Raw genomic sequence first — 18,366 nt, forward strand, 5'->3', positions numbered from 1 at the left:
CCAGTTGTGAATACATTTCATTAATAGCAGTTTCGGCAGAAAGTGTTCCCATCTCCATTCTGTACCAATCTGAGGATAAAAATTTAATAAACAGGTGCTTCTCAACATAGTTCTCAGGACTGTTTTGCTTTCTGCATTGTTCTTGTTAACATGATTTATTGATGCATGTACATCAATTATTCTGTACCTGTCATCTAAATATTGCATTATTGCAGGGAGTGAGGGTTTCTGGAGGTAACGGAAAATTTTGGTACTGAGTGCAACATAGATTTGACGTTTATGAATGCAGAGCCTAGTTCTGGAGTAGTTTCGCGAATTTCTTCCCTGTGTTGTCTGTAAAAAATCTACAGTTCTCTGAATGTGGTATTTCTTCATCTGTGAATGTGCTGTTTTGTAATTCCAATTTTGTCATATATGTACAGTGTTTGAAAGCATTTTGAGTTTGCCAATATTTATTAATGTTTGTATATTTAATGGTCCAGCCTTTATGTAGTGTTGGATGTGAACTTAAGGTTGTGTTTAGAAGTCGCTCCTCACCTGCAAGTTGATCTGGGCTGCCCAGAGCACAAAGGCCCAAATGTGTCACTTACGATCATCGATTCATCAGTCAGTGAATGGCAATCCCTTAATAAAACAAAAGTGCACGGAAATTTAACACAGGGTGTAAGTGCATGACAGGTGAAAGATGTTTTGGTCACTTTTCTTTGTGAAGTGTCTTGTAGGAAGTATGGCTACAACCAAATTACTGGCTCGTCTAGTTATTTACACTACTGAAGACAGTGTGAAAATGGAAAGTGAATTCTTACTAATATTTTGTTTCATTAACTGCAACAGTTCATCATGTCCTCTTTAATGATATTTTCAAGCGGTTGGTGGACCAATCACATGTTCGTGGGTGTTAATAGAAATATATTTATTTACTGTCCCATCAGTTGTAAATCACTGGCCATTTCTTAATATATTTCAGGTGGAAGCCTCAACAAGATACGCATCTGATACTGCAAGGTAAGTTTCCATAATTCACTGCAGAACTTTTTGAGAAATAATAATTCTTATTTATTGTGAGAGTACTTCAGATATGAAATGCACTACTGTAATTGTTCAGTATTTTCAATAAGTACCAACATTACAAGGCAGATGGTCAGTAATGCTATTCTGTGCAACAACCATTATGTGACTGTTCCTAGATAAATAGAGCACATGGTTAATATCTGTACAGGAAAATAAAAGTTCAGGTGGTATATCAGTGGCTGTATTTTGCTTAGTGCAGAACATCACATGAAAATCACTGAAATTCAACAGATTCATCTTGATGGGCACAAGCTAATGTCATACTGTCGTAGAACAAGAAAGAAAAAAGGGTGAGTGGCTATAAATCAGAAAATTGGAGCTGATTCCCAACCTTTCAGATCAACGAATATAGTGTTGGACAACTGTTTCAATGCTGTGCCACAGTGGTGGTCAGGGAACACACAGGCTTGTTGTGGTGACAGTTAACGGGTCATGATCAAGAAGAATTGTAAGTAGCTGGTGCTAGTTTCAGTGACGTTGTGAAGACTTAAGTGTTGAATCCTCATTCTCTGTTTCTCCTTTATCCCGGTGTGTTCCTGAAGGCTCGCTCATTCATTAGACGCATTACAGGTGACAAGGTAATGCATAATTACCAGCTCCAGGTCAATTGGTAGGGTTCACACACACCCTCTGATACAGGCCAGGCTCAGAGAGGGGTGATCGTTACTTTCCCAAATGCCAATTGGTCCCTCTGTCAGGGGTTCGAGAGGTGTGACCTGAGATGTGAACAGTCACTTACCGTGGGTGAATCCCCCTCTGAGGGGGCACCCAGTTGGAAGGAGCATGCCATTGGAGATGTTGGCAATCATGGGTGATTTTTTTTTTTTTTTTTTTTTTTTTTTTTTGCAGTAGCTCAATCAACGTCTTAGTGCATGTCTACTAAACGTAAACAGAATGAGGCTAAAGATTTCAAGGCCATCCCAGCTGCACATCAGTTCCTCATGGTATCACGTACCGGAGGTGGTCAGTACTTTGCTACGGTTAATGAATGCATTATTCTGAAAGTTGTCCTTGCAGTTGCAGGCCCTGTGAAATTCTTTTCTCATTTTTGTAATGCAACTTTGCTTCTGAAGACGTATTCTGATTGTCAAGCCCAACAACTGCTTGCAGCATCACCCCTCCTGAGTTATCCTGTTCGTGTTGAGGACCATCGTAGACTGAACTCTTCACATGGTGTTCTTTACATTCTGATGCTAGATGACCTTGCCAATGGAGAAATCCACGCTTATCTCTCTAATCATGGTATCACTGTGGCCCACTGAGAAATGAAAAAGATGGATGCAAACTTAATGCCCACATGCACTCTGTTTCTACCATTTGCTCGAGTAGTGTTTGCGTCAAAGATAAAGGCAGGCTATGAAGCCATCATGGTCCAACCATACATTGCAAACAAAATTTCAGCATTATAATAAAACACGTATCCTGTCAAAATATGGCCAAATGCTTTAGTCTTGGCAGAGATACTCAAGAGTTCAGCTGTTCGTCTCCTCACTGCTGTATCAATTGTAATCCCATGAATGTCCCATGTGTCTTAATGAGAAAGCCATCCAGGAAATCTGAGTGAAGAACATCAAACTCCACCTTGTGACTTGCAGTTGTTTGCTAGTCAAAATTCTTGCATTTTACCAAGTTGCATTTACAGTATCTTTTTTGCTATGCCATGCATAACGGAGGATACGCCCACCCAGACTTGCAACTTCAAGTTCAGTACTGCAGTAGTGAAATCACTAAGGTCACAGTAGCATCCCCATCTCCTCCTGCAGCTGCACAAGAAGCCATCAAATCCTTGCCCCTGGTGGCGAAATCGCCTGCTACACAACTGTCAGGCTGGAAGGACAAAAGCAGTACTCCTGCAAAGGCTTTCTACAGCTAAAAACATAGTCTTCATCTGCCAACTAGAAAGTTCTAAGAAATCAAACAAAAACAAATGGTCTGATCTTTCCCTAACGTGGAGATCCTCTTCAGTGGTGTTGGTACATGTACCCTCACCCAGCTGAACCCCCAGGGGGCTAGCGGTCCTTTCGTGAGTACGTGCGTGGCGAGCACGGGGCCCCGAGCTATTGCAGCCTTCCTTCTTTTTCCGGGCTGCATTTCCTTTCCCTTCCCCTCCTTTCCTGTCCTTCATCCTTCCCTCCGACCTCTCCTCTCCCTCTCTTGGTGTCCCTACTTATGGTGTCCCTCCTTATGTTGGCCCTGCTATTCTCCTGGTTCTGTTGACCCTGCAATTCGGCCTTGTTCTGTAATTCCTTCATCCTTTTGGTATTCTCTGGTCCCCTCTGGGGTTTGACCTCCATCACTAAATTTTCTTCCGTAGTGTGAGCCATTTGGGGAAGAGCACCTTACCTAGTGTCTCCGGCGTGTGCCATCATCATTGATTCCATCGTTTCCTTTACGTCGTTGTTTGACGCTAGGGTCCATAGCCAGCACGGTAGCCAGCCCGTGTGGTGGGGTCGCTATGTACCCTTTTGGTTGAGCCCCCTGAAAACACAGGGATCACACGTCTGATACCTGAGCTGTGACCTCCTCATGTAAGCCTAGGAGTGGTTGCTTGTCGTCCTGGAGCATCGGAACTCCCAGCAATGGCCGCCGTGCCAGACGGCCCTTGCTGTGGCTGGGTGGCGCCCATGAGGAGAGCCCCTGATCGGAGTGGGTGGTATCAGGGCGGACACTATGCTCATGAAACGCATAAGAGTCCACAACTCTGGCCGTCCTCCGGCCGTCTCTTTGACTGGAAAAGATTCTTCACGTGCTGCTTCGTCTGCCCCTTCCGCCTTCCCTTCCGTGGCTACCCCCTGGGAGGAGGGCCAGGCTCGTCGGCTGGGGGCGAAACCTTTCCCTCGCTATCTGGTTTGCGCCAGAACTGATGGGGATACTTTTACTCATACGAAACCTATGTTTTTTGTTGAACACATCGAAGACAAGTTTGGCGAGGTGGACTCTATCAGCAAGATGCGGTCTGGGTCGCTGTTGATTAAAACCGCTTCAGCTACCCAGTCTGCAGCTCTCCATGCCTGTACCCATCTTGGTACGATTCCTGTGTCAATTACCCCACACCAGTCCTTGAACATGGTGCAAGGTGTAATTTTCCATAGAGACCTCCTCCTTCAATCTGATGAGGAACTTCGGGACAATCTAAGCCGGCGGGGGGTTCACTTTGTTCGGTGGGTTCAGAGGGGTCCGAAGGACAACCGCGTTGACACTGGTGCCTTTATCTTGGCCTTTGAAGGGGACACCCTCCCTGAGAAGGTCAAGATTATGGTCTATCGGTGTGACGTGAAGCCATACATCCCACCACCTATGCGATGTTTCAAGTGTTTGCGTTTTGGCCACATGTCTTCGCGCTGTTCGCAGGCCCCCCTCTGTGGTGACTGTGGACATCCGTTCCATGAGGGAAGTTCCTGTGTTCCCCCTCCTGTGTGCGTAAATTGTCGTGGGAATCATTCTTCACGGTCACTGGATTGCCCAGTGTATCAGAAAGAGAAAAAGATACAGGAGTATAAGACTCTTGATCGTCTCACCTATACTGAGGCCCGTAAAAAGTATACACGCCTTCATCCAGTGACCCTGACAACTAGTTATGCTTCAGTAGTATCTTCACCCCCTCCTCCTCATTCCTTACCCCAGTCCCGAACCCCTTTCCTCCCCCCTCCCCCTGCGGTTCCCACACCATCCCCTCCGGGCACCGCTTCCTCTCCCCGGCTGGAGAAGTGTCCTGCTTCTTCGGCGTCTGCCGGTCATGGGCGCCCCTCGCGGGATCCCCCTTCCCGGCACCTTCCAGGCCAAAGGTCTGCTGCCACGCGGCCACCACGAGAACGACGGTCTGCGGGCCCCCAGATCGCCCGCTCTCTTTCTGTTCCCGATCTTGCTGTGGCTGGCTCCATTTTGTTGCACAGCCCTCCACGATCCCAAACAGAAAGAAAGAAGCAGCACAAGTCCCGGGACAAGGAGTCTCTGGTGTCGCCAGAGGTCTCGTCCCCATCTTCACAACCTGACTCTGACCTGTTATTCATGGATGTCGCCCCCTCCTTGTCTCCCCCTGTGGGTTCGGGGGTAAGAATAGGCCCACGGTATTCCTGCCTGTCGTAAGAGGCGACTAAAAGGAGTCTCAAACGTTTCGGCCTTATGTGATGGTCCCCTACCGGGTTTGACCTCCATCTTCTAAATTCTTCCGAAGAGCGAGCTGATTGGGGAAGGGCGCCTTACAACGTGCAATGTGTCCATCGCTCATTACCATCTCTAGCTTGGTTGGTCGTCGTCGCATAGCTGTCCCGCCCACTCACCATCTCTAGGGCGTGGCTTTGTTCTTGGGTGCGGTTTTTTTTTTGCAGTCTGCTCTGCTGTGTCGCTTTATGCGCCGATGACGATCATGGACTACATTTCACCTGAAATCCAGCATGGTAGCCAGTCCGTTGTGGTGGGGCCGCCATGTACCCTGTCGGTTGTAGCCCCCTGACAACACAGGGATCGCTCTACTGATGCCTGCGCCGTTAACTCCCCGCGTATGCCAAGGAGTAGATGCCTGTCTCCTTGGGGCATCGGGACTCCCGGCAATGGCCATCCCGCCAGGTGGTCGTTGCTGAGGCTGGGTGGCGCCCGTGGGGAGGGCCCTTGGTCGGAGTAGGTGGCATCAGGGCGGATGACCCGCGATGAAGCGTGGTACATCATCTCTTGCTGGCGGCCAGCCGCCAGCAGTCTCTAAGCGTTCTCGGCCTCAATATAACGCTCAGGCATATGATCCACAATCGTTCCCCTCCCTGGCCACACCATGGGAGGAACGAAAGGCTACGGTTGGCAGCGAACCTTATTCACCTCGCTATTTAGTCTGTACACGAGTCGATGGGGAATCGTTTATGGCGACCAAGCCTCAGTTTTTTGTCGAGCACTTGGAGGACAAGTTTGGGGAGGTGGAGGGCTTGTCCAAAATGCGCTCTGGGGCAGTATTGATCAAAACGGCATCCTCTGCACAGTCACGGCGGTTACTCGCTTGTGACAAGTTGGGGGATGTTTCCGTCACGATCACACCCCATAAGAGTCTCAACATGGTCCAGGGCATTATATTCCATAGGGACCTACTCTTGCAGTCAGACGACGAGCTACGCGCCAATTTAGAACGGCGGGGTGTTCACTTCGTCCGGCGCGTCCATCGGGGTCCGAGGGATAATCAGGTAGCCACCGGTGCCTTCATCTTGGCCTTCGAGGGTGACGTCCTACCCGAAAAGGTCAAGGTGATGGTCTACCGATGTGATGTGAAGCCCTATATCCCTCCCCCGATGAGGTGTTTCAAATGCTGGAAGTTCGGCCACATGTCATCTCGGTGTACTTCCAGCATGACATGCAGAGATTGTGGACGCCCTTCACATCCTAATACTGCATGTGCGGCGCCTCCCATCTGTGTGAACTGCGGCGAACACCATTCCCCTTGCTCGCCAGACTGCAAGGTTCTACTGAAAGAACGAAGGATCATGGAATATAAGACCCTGGACCGCATGACCTATACTGAGGCTAAGCGGAAATACGAGAGGCTACATCCTGTGGCTCTGACCAGCTCCTATGCCACCGCTGCCAAAACAGTAGTTTTGTCATCTGCTGCACCGATTCCACTGAACACTCTGAGCCGGAATACTACACCTGCCCCCTTGATGGTGGGGGGCACTTCCCCATCTGTTGCTCCTGCACCACCTACCTCAGGAGCAACGACCCCCCAACCATCGGGGACACAAGTCCCCAACTCTAAGCCGGAGAAGCGTCCGACTTATTCGGCGACTCTCTCTCGCAAGGGATCCCTCGGGTCCCTCCCTTCCCAGTTTCCACCTCTGGGAAGGGTGACGTCAGCCAATGGCTGAAAAGCAGGCCAGCGGCTGGTCGCAGGGCTTCCCGCTCCTCCTCCGTCCCGGAGACTGACTCGGTGGAGCCCTCCCAGCCAGTAAAGCCCAAGGAGCAGAGAGAGAAGACGAAGAAGAAGAAGGCCTCTAAGGCCAAGGAACGCGCGGTGGCATCCGCCCCACCGCTCCATACAGGCTCTGCGTCTGAGGATGAGGTGGAGATCATGGCGTCCGCTGAGGACCTGGATCTCGCCATACCCTCAGACGCCAAGGACGCCGATTGTACTGGTCCTCGATCGGTGACAGCAGGTGACCCAGTGACGTGATCTGCCTCCTAGGTCCCTTCACGCCTATTTCGCCCATGGACAATGTGATTCTCCAGTGGAACTGCAGCGGTTTTTTCCACCACCTTGCTGAGCTCCGCCAACTCGTCAGCAGTCACCCTTTCTTCTGCATTGCCCTCCAGGAAACGTGGTTTCCGGCAATGCGGACCCCTGCCCTACGAGGGTATCGGGGTTATTATAAGAACCGGGCAGCTTATGAGAGGGTGTCTGGTGGAGTCTGCGTCTACGTCCTTAACTCTATCTACAGCGAGTGTGTGCCTCTTCATACACCCTTGGAGGCTGTCGCTGTAAGGATGTGGACGCCTCGGCCTATTACTGTCTGCAGTTTGTACCTTCCGCCGGATGGTGATGTCTCTCGTCATGTGTTGGCTGCATTGATAGGACAACTGCCGCCTCCCTTTGTGTTGCTGGGCGACTTTAACGCCCATAACCCCTTGTGGGGTAGCGCCGCGATTACTGGCCGGGGCAGAGATGTCGAGACTCTTCTGTCACAGCTTGACCTCTGCCTTTTAAACACGGGAGAGGCGACCCACTTTAGTGCGGTCCATGGCTCGTTTTCGGCCATTGACCTTTCTATTTGCAGCCCCGGACTTTCACCATCCATCCACTGGAGGGTCCATGACGACTTATGTGGTAGTGACCATTTCCCCATCTTTCTGTCACTGCCACAGCGTCACTCTTCTGAACGCCCCTCCAGATGGGCTCTGAATAAGGCTGATTGGGACTTATTTACATCTGTCGCAGTGATCGCACCTCCTTCCACTGATCCGATTGATGCAGTGGTTCAGTCGGTCACCACCAGCATCGTTTCTGCGGCGGCATCTGCGATTCCCTGTCCATCCGGGGCACCTCGGCGGAGGACTGTGCCGTGGTGGTCGCCCGAGATCGCAGAGGCGATTCGAGATCGCCGGCGGGCTCTTCAGCGCCATAAGCGGCACCCGTCGTTGGAGACCCTCATTGCTTTTAAACAGTTCCGCGCCCGAGCCCGACGCCTTATTCGCCAACGGAAGCAGGAGTGCTGGGAACGTTATGTTTCCACCATTGGCGTCCGTACCTCCGCATCGCAGGTTTGGGCCAAGATTCGGCGACTCCAAGGCTATCGGCCACCTGTCTCTGTCCCTTTCGCTGAATGGAGCAGTGTGCACCGACTCCGACACGATTGCGGACCGGTTAGCAGAGCATTTTGCTCAGTGTTCCGCGTCAACGAACTACCCGTTGGCCTTCCGCTCCCGGAAAGAGCGGTTGGAAAGTCGGAGGCTTTCCTTTCACACGCGCCACGCGGAGTCGTACAATGCTCCTTTCAGCGAATGGGAATTGCAGAGCGCACTTTCTGCTTGCCCTGATACGGCTCCTGGACCAGACCGCATTCACAGCCAGATGCTGAAACACCTCTCAGTGCCTTGCCAGCGACGCCTCCTAGATCTTTTCAATCGCGTCTGGGTCGAGGGTGTTTTCCCGTCTCAATGGCGGGAAAGCATAGTCCTCCCCGTATTGAAACCTGGCAAGAACCCGCTGGAGGTGGACAGCTATCGCCCCATAAGCCTCACCAACGTTCCTTGCAAGTTGCTGGAACGTATGGTGAGCCGGAGGTTGAGTTGGCTCCTCGAGTCTCGGGGCCTTCTGGCTCCGTCTCAGGGTGGGTTCCGTAAAGGCCGCTCTGCCGTCGATAATCAGGTCTCCCTGGAGTCTGCCATCCGTACAGCCTTTGCGCGCCGCCAACATCTGGTTGCCGTCTTCTTCGACATGCGGAAGGCATACGATACGACTTGGCGCCATCACATCCTGGCCACACTTCATGAGTGGGGCCTTAGGGGCCCGCTCCCGATTTTTATTCAGAATTTTCTTTCGTATCGTTCCTTCCGCGTGCAAGTAGCTGCGTCGCATAGTTCCTCCCGGGTCCAGGAGAACGGGGTCCCACAGGGGTCTGTCCTCAGTGTGTCCCTGTTTTTAATTGCCATCAATGGGCTTGTTGAGGCGGTGGGGTCGTCCGTCGCGGCTTCATTATATGCGGACGACTTCTGCCTATATTACAGCTCCAGTGGCATCGCCGCTGCTGAACGGCAGCTGCAAGGTGCCATCCGCAAGGCGCAGTCATGGGCTGTAGCGCACGGCTTCCAGTTTTCGGCCGCGAAGACCTGCGTTATGCATTTCTGCCGGCGTCGCACGGTTCACCCTGAGCCGCGCCTTTACCTTGACGGTGAACCTCTTGCTGTGGTCGCGACGCATCGGTTCTTGGGACTGGTGTTCGATACCCGGTTGACTTGGCTGCCCCATATTAGGCAGCTGAAGCAAACATGCTGGCGGCACTTAAACGCTCTCCGTTGCTTAAGCCACACCAGGTGGGGTGCCGACCGGTCCACCCTCCTCCACCTATATCAAGCGCTGATCCAGTCCCGCCTTGATTATGGGTGTGTGGCGTACGGTTCTGCCTCGCCTTCGGCGTTGCGATTGCTGGATCCCATACACCACTGCGGGATCCGCCTCGCCACGGGAGCGTTCCGGACAAGCCCCGTCGACAGCATACTTGTGGAGGCTGGTGTCCCTCCATTGCGGTTCCGGCGTGACCGCCTTCTGGCCGCCTATGCCGCGCACGTTTATAGCATGCCAGGGCATCCAAACTACCGTCTCCTGTTCCCGCGCTCGATCGTCCATGTTCCAGACAGGCGGCCCCGGTCAGGGTGTCCCATTGCGGTTCGCCTCCGGGACCTTCTCCGTGGCCTTGACTTTTTTCCTCTGCCGCCTGTTTTCCGGGCCAATCTCCGTCTGCCCCCATGGAGTGTGCCCCGACCGTGCCTTCGGCTCGACTTGGCACAGGGTCCGAAGGTCTCAGTGCCTCCGGAGGCCCTCCGCCGCCGCTTTCTTTCCATCCTGGCCGAGTTTCCGAACGCGGCGGTGGCCTACACCGACGGTTCGGTAGTCTCTGGTCACACTGGTTACGCTCTCACTCTACGGGATTATTGTGAGCAACGGTCATTGGCAGCTGGCTCCAGTGTATATACTGCCGAGTTGGTTGCCATCTATCGTGCCCTAGAGTTTCTCCGCTCCCGCTCAGATGAGTCCTTTGTCATCTGTAGTGACTCCCTGAGCGGTTTACGAGCTCTTGACCAGTGTTTCCCTCGTTCCCGTCTGGTGATGGCCATCCAGGAGTCCCTCCATACTCTCGTCCGTTGCGGCCGCTCTGTCACCTTTGTTTGGTCCCCAGGTCACGTCGGCATCCCGGGTAACGAGCGGGTTGACGAACTGGCGAAACAGGCGGTCAGTTCCCCGGCCATGGAGATCGGTCTTTTAGAGAGTGACGTCCGATCCGTATTGCGGCAGAAGGTCCTTGCTGCTTGGCGTGATGAGTGGCGCACCCTGCCCTCTCCCAACAAACTTCGGGCAGTCAAGGAGACAACCAGTGTGTGGCGCTCCTCCATGCGGGGGTCTCGCAAGGACGCTGTCGTCCTCTGCCGGCTCCGCATAGGACATACCCGGCTCACGCACGCGTATCTCTTGTGCCGTGACGACCCGCCTCTCTGTCGCTGCGGATTGGCCCTGACCGTGGTACACGTCTTACTAGACTGCCCACTTTTAACTGCCCTCAGGCAGACGTTCGCGCTGCCCGATACACTCCCTGCTCTTTTAACCGATGACTCTACTATGGCTGACTTAGTTCTCCGTTTTATTCGAGCAGGGGGTTTTTATCATTCAATATGAGAGTCCCTTTTTATTTTTTTTTAGTGTCGACTGTGGCTTTTGGCCTGGGGTTTTAGTTTGTGGTGTTTTAATGTGTCCCTTGGTTGTTGGCCTTTCCAGTTTTATTTTCATGGTCGGCCAATGTCCGTCACACTCTGTGTGTCTTTTAATCTCTTTTCTCTGGTCTTCGTCTGTGTCTTTCTTGTACTGTGTCGTCCCTTGTCTCCGTTATGTGTTTATTGCTTGTTGGACTTTTCTTCGTGTATTGTTATGGTCGTGGAACAAGGGACCGATGACCTAAGTAGTCTGGTCCCTTTAACCCCCACAAACCAACCAACCAACCAACCCTCCTTGTCGGTGACGGGTGGTGACCCACCGGCATGACTGACATTATCCTGTTCACCCCCCAATTGACTCATCGTTCTTTGGCTATCCAATGGAACTGTAATGGCTATTACCGTCACCTACCGGAGTTGCAATCCCTTCTTTCGTTTTACTCTGCGGCTTGTGTGGTTCTACAAGAAACTCATTTTACTGGTGGTCACTCACCAACCCTCCGTGGCTTCCGTGCTTTCTGTCGAAATCGGGTCGGCCCCCTACGGGCGTCTGGCGGAGTTTGCACGTTGGTCCGAACGGACATTGCCAGCACGTGGATTCCTCTCCAAACTACATTGGAAGCAGTTGCTGTTAGGATCCACCTGGACTCTGGGGTCACAATTTGCAATCTTTATCTCCCTCCTGACAGAACTCCTACACCTGCCTCCTTAAGTGCCCTCCTTCAGCAACTTCCTCCTCCCTTCCTTATACTTGGCGATTTTAATGCACATCATCCCTTGTGGGGCAGTGCATTTCCATCTAGTCGGGGTCATCTCATTGACCAGTTTATTACCGACCACGACTTGTGCCTTCTTAACGATGGCTCCCCTACCCATTTCAGTGCCGGTCATGGTAGCTTTTCTGCCATTGATCTTTCTCTCTCTTCTCCCTCCCTCCTCCCTTCCCTACAATGGTCACCGCACGACGACCTTTGCGATAGTGACCACTTCCCGTTGATTCTCTCGCTCCCTTCCCGCTCCCCCATGGACAGATCACCTCGTTGGTCCTTCAAACGTGCCAATTGGCCTCTGTATACTGCACAGGTCGTTTTTTCTCCCTCATTGTCGGATGGTATTTAAAGATGTCATACGTGACATGTCTGACGCGATTGTTCACGCTGCTAGCCTTGCTATCCCGCGCTCATCTGGACCATTTCGCCGCCGGCAGGTCCCTTGGTGGAGTTCGGACATTGCCGTTGCCATCCGTGATCGCCGTCGAGCTTTGCAACACCTTAAGAGGCATCCATCCGTTGCCAATCTTATTACCTTTAAACGCCTTCGCGCAAAAGCCCGTTACTTAATCAAACGGAGCAAACGGATGTGTTAGGAACGCTTTGTTTCTTCCCTCGGTTCTGCTGTCCCTCTGTCGCGGGTATGGGCTACACTTCGCTCTCTCCAAGGTTGCCATCGGCAGTCTACCCTCCCGGGTCTTCACCTCCCGGATGGCCTTTGCACGGACCCGTTGATTCTCGCGGAACACCTTGCGACCCATTTTGCAACAGCGTCGGCATCAGCCTCCTATCCGGCTGCTTTCCTTCCCCAGAAACAGCGGGCCGAAGCTTCCGCCTTATGTTTTACCCCCAGCCAGTCAGAATCATACGACGACGCTTTTACTGAATGGGAACTTCTTTCCGCACTCTCCTCTTCTCATGATACGGCCCCTGGCCCAGACTCCATTCATAACCAACTGCTTCAACATCTCAGTGCTCCACAACAGCGACATCTTCTCCGGATATTTAACCGTATTTGGCTCCAGGGTAACTTCCCTTCTCAATGGAGGGATAGCATCGTGGTTCCCGTCATTAAGCCCGGTAAGAACCCCCTGTTCGTCGACAGCTATCGGCCAATTAGTCTGACGAACGTTGTTTGTAAGTTACTTGAACGGATGGTAGCCCGTCGGCTCACTTGGGTCCTCGAATCTCGGCGTCTGTTGTCCCCTTACCAGTGTGGCTTCCGAGAGGGACGGTCTCCGATCGATCATTTACTTCGCTTGGAATCCGCAGTTCGGCAGGCCTTTTCCCAGCGCCGCCATTTGGTTGCTGTATTTTTCGACCTTCGCAAGGCCTATGATACGGCTTGGCGCCATCATATCTTACTTACACTTCATGAGTGGGGTCTTCGGGGCCCACTCCCGATTTTTATCCGCCAGTTCTTGTTTCATCGTTCGTTTAGGGTTAGGGTTGGTACATTTTAAGTTCTCCACGAACCCAGGAGAATGGCATCCCTCAGGGTTCCGTATTGAGTGTACTTCTGTTCCTCATTGCTATAGATGGACTTGTGGCCTCCGTCGGTCCTTTGGTCACTCCTGCTCTGTATGTGGATGATTTCTGCATTTGGGTTAGTTCCTCTTCGATGGCCGCTGCAGAGCGGCAGCTCCAGGGTGCTATACGGCGTGCCTCTGCATGGACCATCTCACACGGATTTCAGTTTTCTCCTTTAAAATCGCGAGTGGTCCACTTTTGTCGCCGTGTGACAGTCCACCCCGATCCAGAGCTCTATCTCAATGCACAACGATTACCTGTGGTCCCACAGTTTCGTTTCCTTGGCCTTCTTTTCGACAACAAGCTCACTTGGCTGCCTCATATCAGACGCCTGAAGATAGGATGTTTCCGTAAACTAAACATCCTTCGCTTCCTTGCCCACACCTCTTGGGGTGCTGACCGTTCCACTCTCCTCCACCTTTATCGGGCCTTAGTGTTGTCTCGCTTGGACTATGGTTGTCAAGTTTACGGTTCAGCTGCCCCTTCTACATTGCGCCTCTTGGATCCGGTCCACCATCGTGGTATCCGTTTGGCCATCGGTGCCTTCCCGACTAGCCCTGTTGATAGTCTCCTGGTTGAGGCTGGGATCCCCCCCCCTTTCCGTTCGGCGCTCCCAGCTTCTGGTTTCGTATGCAATCGCTGTCCGTTCCTCTCCCACTCATCCTTCCTATTCTATCCTGTTCCCTGCCCAAGGAAGTCGCCCACCTGACTCCCGCCCTCGGGCGGGTTACCGGTTGGGCTCCGCCTAGCGTCTCTTCGCCGTGATTTTCAGCTTCCTTCCTTTTCCTGTATCCCACGTTCCCTCCCCAACACACCTCCTTGGTTAGTTCCTCGGCCCCGAGTTCGGATGGATCTCTGCCGAGGTCCGAAAGATTCCGTTCCCCCGATGGTGTTCTGTTGTTTTTTCCGCCGCATTTTATCTGAGTTTCGGGATGCTGTTGTTTTTTACACTGATGGCTCTAAATCTGCTGATCGTGTGGGCTATGCCTTCACCTCCTCTGTAGGCATGGAAAATCATCTCCTGCCAAATGCATGTGGGGTGTTCACTGCGGAATTGATGGCGGTCTCCTGGGCCCTGGCCTTTATTAAACAGTCCAAGCTCAATCGCGTTTTGTTATGTACAGACTCAATGAGTGGCCTTCAGGCACTTGACCAGTGTTTCTCCCGTCATCCCTTGGTCTCCTCCATCCATGACCATCTCGCTGATCTCCACCATGCTGCTTGTTCTGTTAGCTTCCTTTGGGTCCCTGGCCATGTGGGCATCCAAGGAAATGAGCTTGCTGATCGTTTGGCTGGGGGAGCAGTCACCTACCCCCCATTCCCTGTCACCCCTCCTGTGGCGGATTTACGGCTTCATCTCAAATCCCACTTTGCGCAATCATGGGCCACATCCTGGGAGGCTACCTCCTTGTCTAATAAACTTTGTGTGATTAAGGTGACACCTGTCCCAAGGCGTTCTTCCTTACGCCTCTCGCGAAAGGACTCAACCACCCTCTGTCGTCTTCGCATCGGCCATACCAGGCTGACCCATGGTTTTCTTTTGCGTGGTGAGCCACCCCCACTTTGTGGTTGTGGAGCTTTCCAGTCAGTGGCCCACATTTTGGTGGAATGCCCCCTTCTTTTAGCTCTGCGTACTAAGTACAGACTTCCCTGCACTTTACCCTTAATATTAGCAGACGATTCCCGGATGGTTGAACTGGTTCTCAGTTTCCTCCGTGAAAGTGGTTTTTATTCTCAGTTTTAAGGATTTTCATCTCCCTCTGGAGTAGGGGCAGGGCGGTGAGGGTTGGGATGTCTCCCACTGTAGGCTGTGCTTGGAGATTCCTGACTCCCCTCCCTGGCCATGTTCCTTCTTTTTTCCCTTTTACTGTTTTTATCGCCTTTTAGGTTTGTTTAATCCCTTTTACAATCCGCCCTTTTACACTCTGGCGGTTGAACGCTTTTAAATAGCATGTGGTCTTGCTTGTACTGCATCACAGGTGGGATATTTCCTCTCTTGAGGTTGCCCATTTACTGACTTCCCTCCTTGTGTTTTTATCATTGACGACACAACTGCACTTTTTTAGCCTTTTACCTTTTACCTTTTATCGTTTTTGACTCTTCTGAGCTGTCCCTCTGTCGGAACTGACCGCCTTTGTAACAAGGGACTGATGACCTTGCTGTTTGGTCCCTTCAACACCAATCAACCAACCAACCATCACCCAGCTGACCTCCATTTTGCTGATGACCACTGCCTACTGATTTTCTGCCAATGAATTCACAGGATGACCTAAGGAGAATGCTAAAATGTTTGTAGATCTCATGGAACAGGATTCTCCAGCCTCTGCCCCTGTAGCAGTGAATTTTTGAAGGCTGGCACTCAGCAACCACCAAGGTGACTAAACTTAATTTGTTCCCTCTTCCCCAATCCCCATTACGACTCTCCTCCAGTGGAACATTTGTGGTACTATAACCAACAAGGAGGAATTAAAGCTGCTCTTGGAATTGCAGTGTTCGCTTGTTTTCTGCTTCCAAGAAGAAAAATTGTCCTCACAACCTCTTTGACCTCTCATGTTTTCTTCTGGTCCTCTGTGACCTTTCCCGCAAGGACAGCATTTCACCTCATGGAGCCATGCTGATCATGCATCTCACTGAACACTTGTGTGTTAGCTGTTGCAGTCTGCTTTTTCCTCCTTCATTTCACCTTTTCCTTTTGTAACTTCCACACCCCTCTGTTATTTGCTGTTACCAAGTTAGACTTACTCCAGCTCATTGGTAAGCTCCTTCACTCCTTTTTGCTGCTTGGTGACTTCAGTTCCAACCATCTGTTTTGAGGCTCTCAGAAACCTGTCCAAGAGGTTACCTCTTTGCTGACCTTCTGAATCCTCTCTCTTAGCACTGGAGCACCCACGTTTTTCAGCTTACATGCATATTTATTTCTATTTGGACCTCTCGTTCTGTGCTGTCCAGCTCACCAGTCATCTTGAATGGTCCGCTCCTTCTGACACGTACTCAAGTGATCACTTTGTGTGCTACCCATTTTCTGACTTGAACCCCACCTGAGTGCAAACCCAGTTGGCAGCTTTACTCCTCCCTCACGACCTTCACATAGCTGTGATGACCAAGTAAAGTACCTTACGAACGTTATCCTTACCATTGCAGAATGTTTCATACTGTGCACTTCAAGTTTACTGTAGCACGTCCTGGTCCCTGGTGGACTGAGGCGTGCAGGAATGTGATTCACTTCTGGAGATGTGCTCTCCACATTTTGAACCATTATCCTGATACATCTGTTTATATGGTTTGTCTTTGTCGGACACATTTATCTGTGAAAACGGGATGCCTGAATGCTCGTCCAGAGTATCATTGTCTTTGCTATTCCCATTAACCATATTATGGATTCTCCCACCAGGCATCTCACCTCCATTTTCGTCAAGGATTTTACAATCTGTTGCAGTTCTACATCGAGTTGTCTCCTTGAGCAGCATCTTCAGCGTTGTTCCTATCGCCTTTTCTTGTGAAGCTTGGGCAGTAGCATTCATTTTTCCACTGCCAAAACCTTTTGTATGAATATTTCTCGGCGAAATGAGTTTGTTACACCATCTTACATCTCATGCCTTTTGTTCTTCCATTCGCTGAAACTAGAAAATTCTTGGGGTTCATGTCTGATATGAAACTTCCTTGGTCCTCCCATGTATTCTTACCTGGCTCTACATAGTACCTAGTACCTCAGTGTCTTACATCTCCTAAGTGATACTTCCAGGGGAGCTGATCAGACCACCCTCCTCCGTTTTTTTATCCCATACCCATTCATAACTAGACTGTGAGTCTTTACTTTATTCCTCTGCACCTCTGTCCATCACATGTTGTCTTAACACACTCCACCACCATGGAATACGTTTCGCCACTGGCGGCTTTTTCACCAGCCCAGTTGTGTGTGTGTGTGTGTGTGTGCAGAAGATGCTGAACTACTAGTCACACTGGCATGATGTCCTCCTCAGTGGATAGGCATGGTTTATCTCTCTCACGTCTGGCCACTCATCCTGTTTCCTCATATTTGAAGACGCCCTTGCCTGCCAGTATGGGACACGCCATTCTTCTGTTACCTCCCGGAGTTCACTTTTGGCTTTTGCTTCGGCAGCCTGACTTCACGGTACCTGCCGCATTCCTGATGGTTGTGAACCCTTCGCCACCTAGCTTTCATGTAGCAGCCCATGTTCATTGTGGACTTTTATAAGCAGAACTCACTGTAGGAAAAAATGCATAAATAGTATGGACTAACCTGTCATCAAGGTACAAAATTTGTTGCAATATTATGCTCTACACGAATTGTACTGACAGGCAGTATGGCCACCAGTTGATAAGTCAAAAATTTTGTCAGTATTATACACCATCACTTGACCCTTTGAGAAACATAGTAGCCATCCTACTGAATATTTGTGACCGAAGTCCGCAATGTGTTTCGTTTTTATCTCTGATTTAAACATATTAACTTTTACATGTACCTCAAATCCTTCAACAAAACGTTTCAAGTATGCATATGAATTGCCAAAACTTCTCCATTCCCTAGACGCAATTTGTTAATTCAGTGACGTTAGCTATGTTTTTGTGAGTTTCCACACCAGACAATACTGTACATCACTACTCCCTGCTCATGTATTGGAGGAAAGTAGTTTGCTTTCAATTTAGACCAATTAGCATTAGAGTGTAAATAATTACATTGCAGCCTCAAATGATGTGGAGACTTGTATACTGCATGTTTTTATGCAATTTTCTGGAAAAATATTGTGCAGAAATATCCTCAGAGGTACGAATGAAGTTATGGTAGTGTCAAACATTGTACAACAGCTGGTTCCTACTGGTGAAATGACAACACAATCCTTCAGGTTTCCTTAAATCACAAAGAGCTCCATACCCCAAACAATATCTAAATTGACAGTTCCACGTTTCTTGGATTTCCACATTGCTCAGGCAATGTATTCTACATAAACACGCTGTAAAATCTCGTGATTTTAAATTTTCTGATGAGTTTAAGCGGATCTATGTTTTTAATCCTTTCTGGTACCACTGCTGTGGGCTTTTTTTAAATGTACAACCTAAGCCATTTCCTGTATTGTAA

At 50.5% G+C, this 18,366-nt stretch overlaps 1 protein-coding gene across 4 annotated transcripts in view; it reads left to right on the forward strand.

Moving 5' to 3' along the window:
• The window catches only part of LOC126295132 (zinc finger protein 708-like), a 108,927-nt gene that overhangs the window by 48,979 nt on the left and 41,582 nt on the right, over nucleotides 1-18,366 (forward strand). For all 4 annotated transcript variants that reach the window (XM_049987404.1, XM_049987405.1, XM_049987403.1 and 1 more), the window contains exon 5: nucleotides 968-1,005. In XM_049987404.1, coding sequence (XP_049843361.1) covers nucleotides 968-1,005 — 38 coding nt within the window. The remainder of the gene's footprint in view (nucleotides 1-967; nucleotides 1,006-18,366) is intronic.

The sequence above is a fragment of the Schistocerca gregaria genome, chromosome 11 (genome assembly GCF_023897955.1).
Source record: "Schistocerca gregaria isolate iqSchGreg1 chromosome 11, iqSchGreg1.2, whole genome shotgun sequence".
NCBI lineage: Eukaryota > Metazoa > Arthropoda > Insecta > Orthoptera > Acrididae > Schistocerca > Schistocerca gregaria.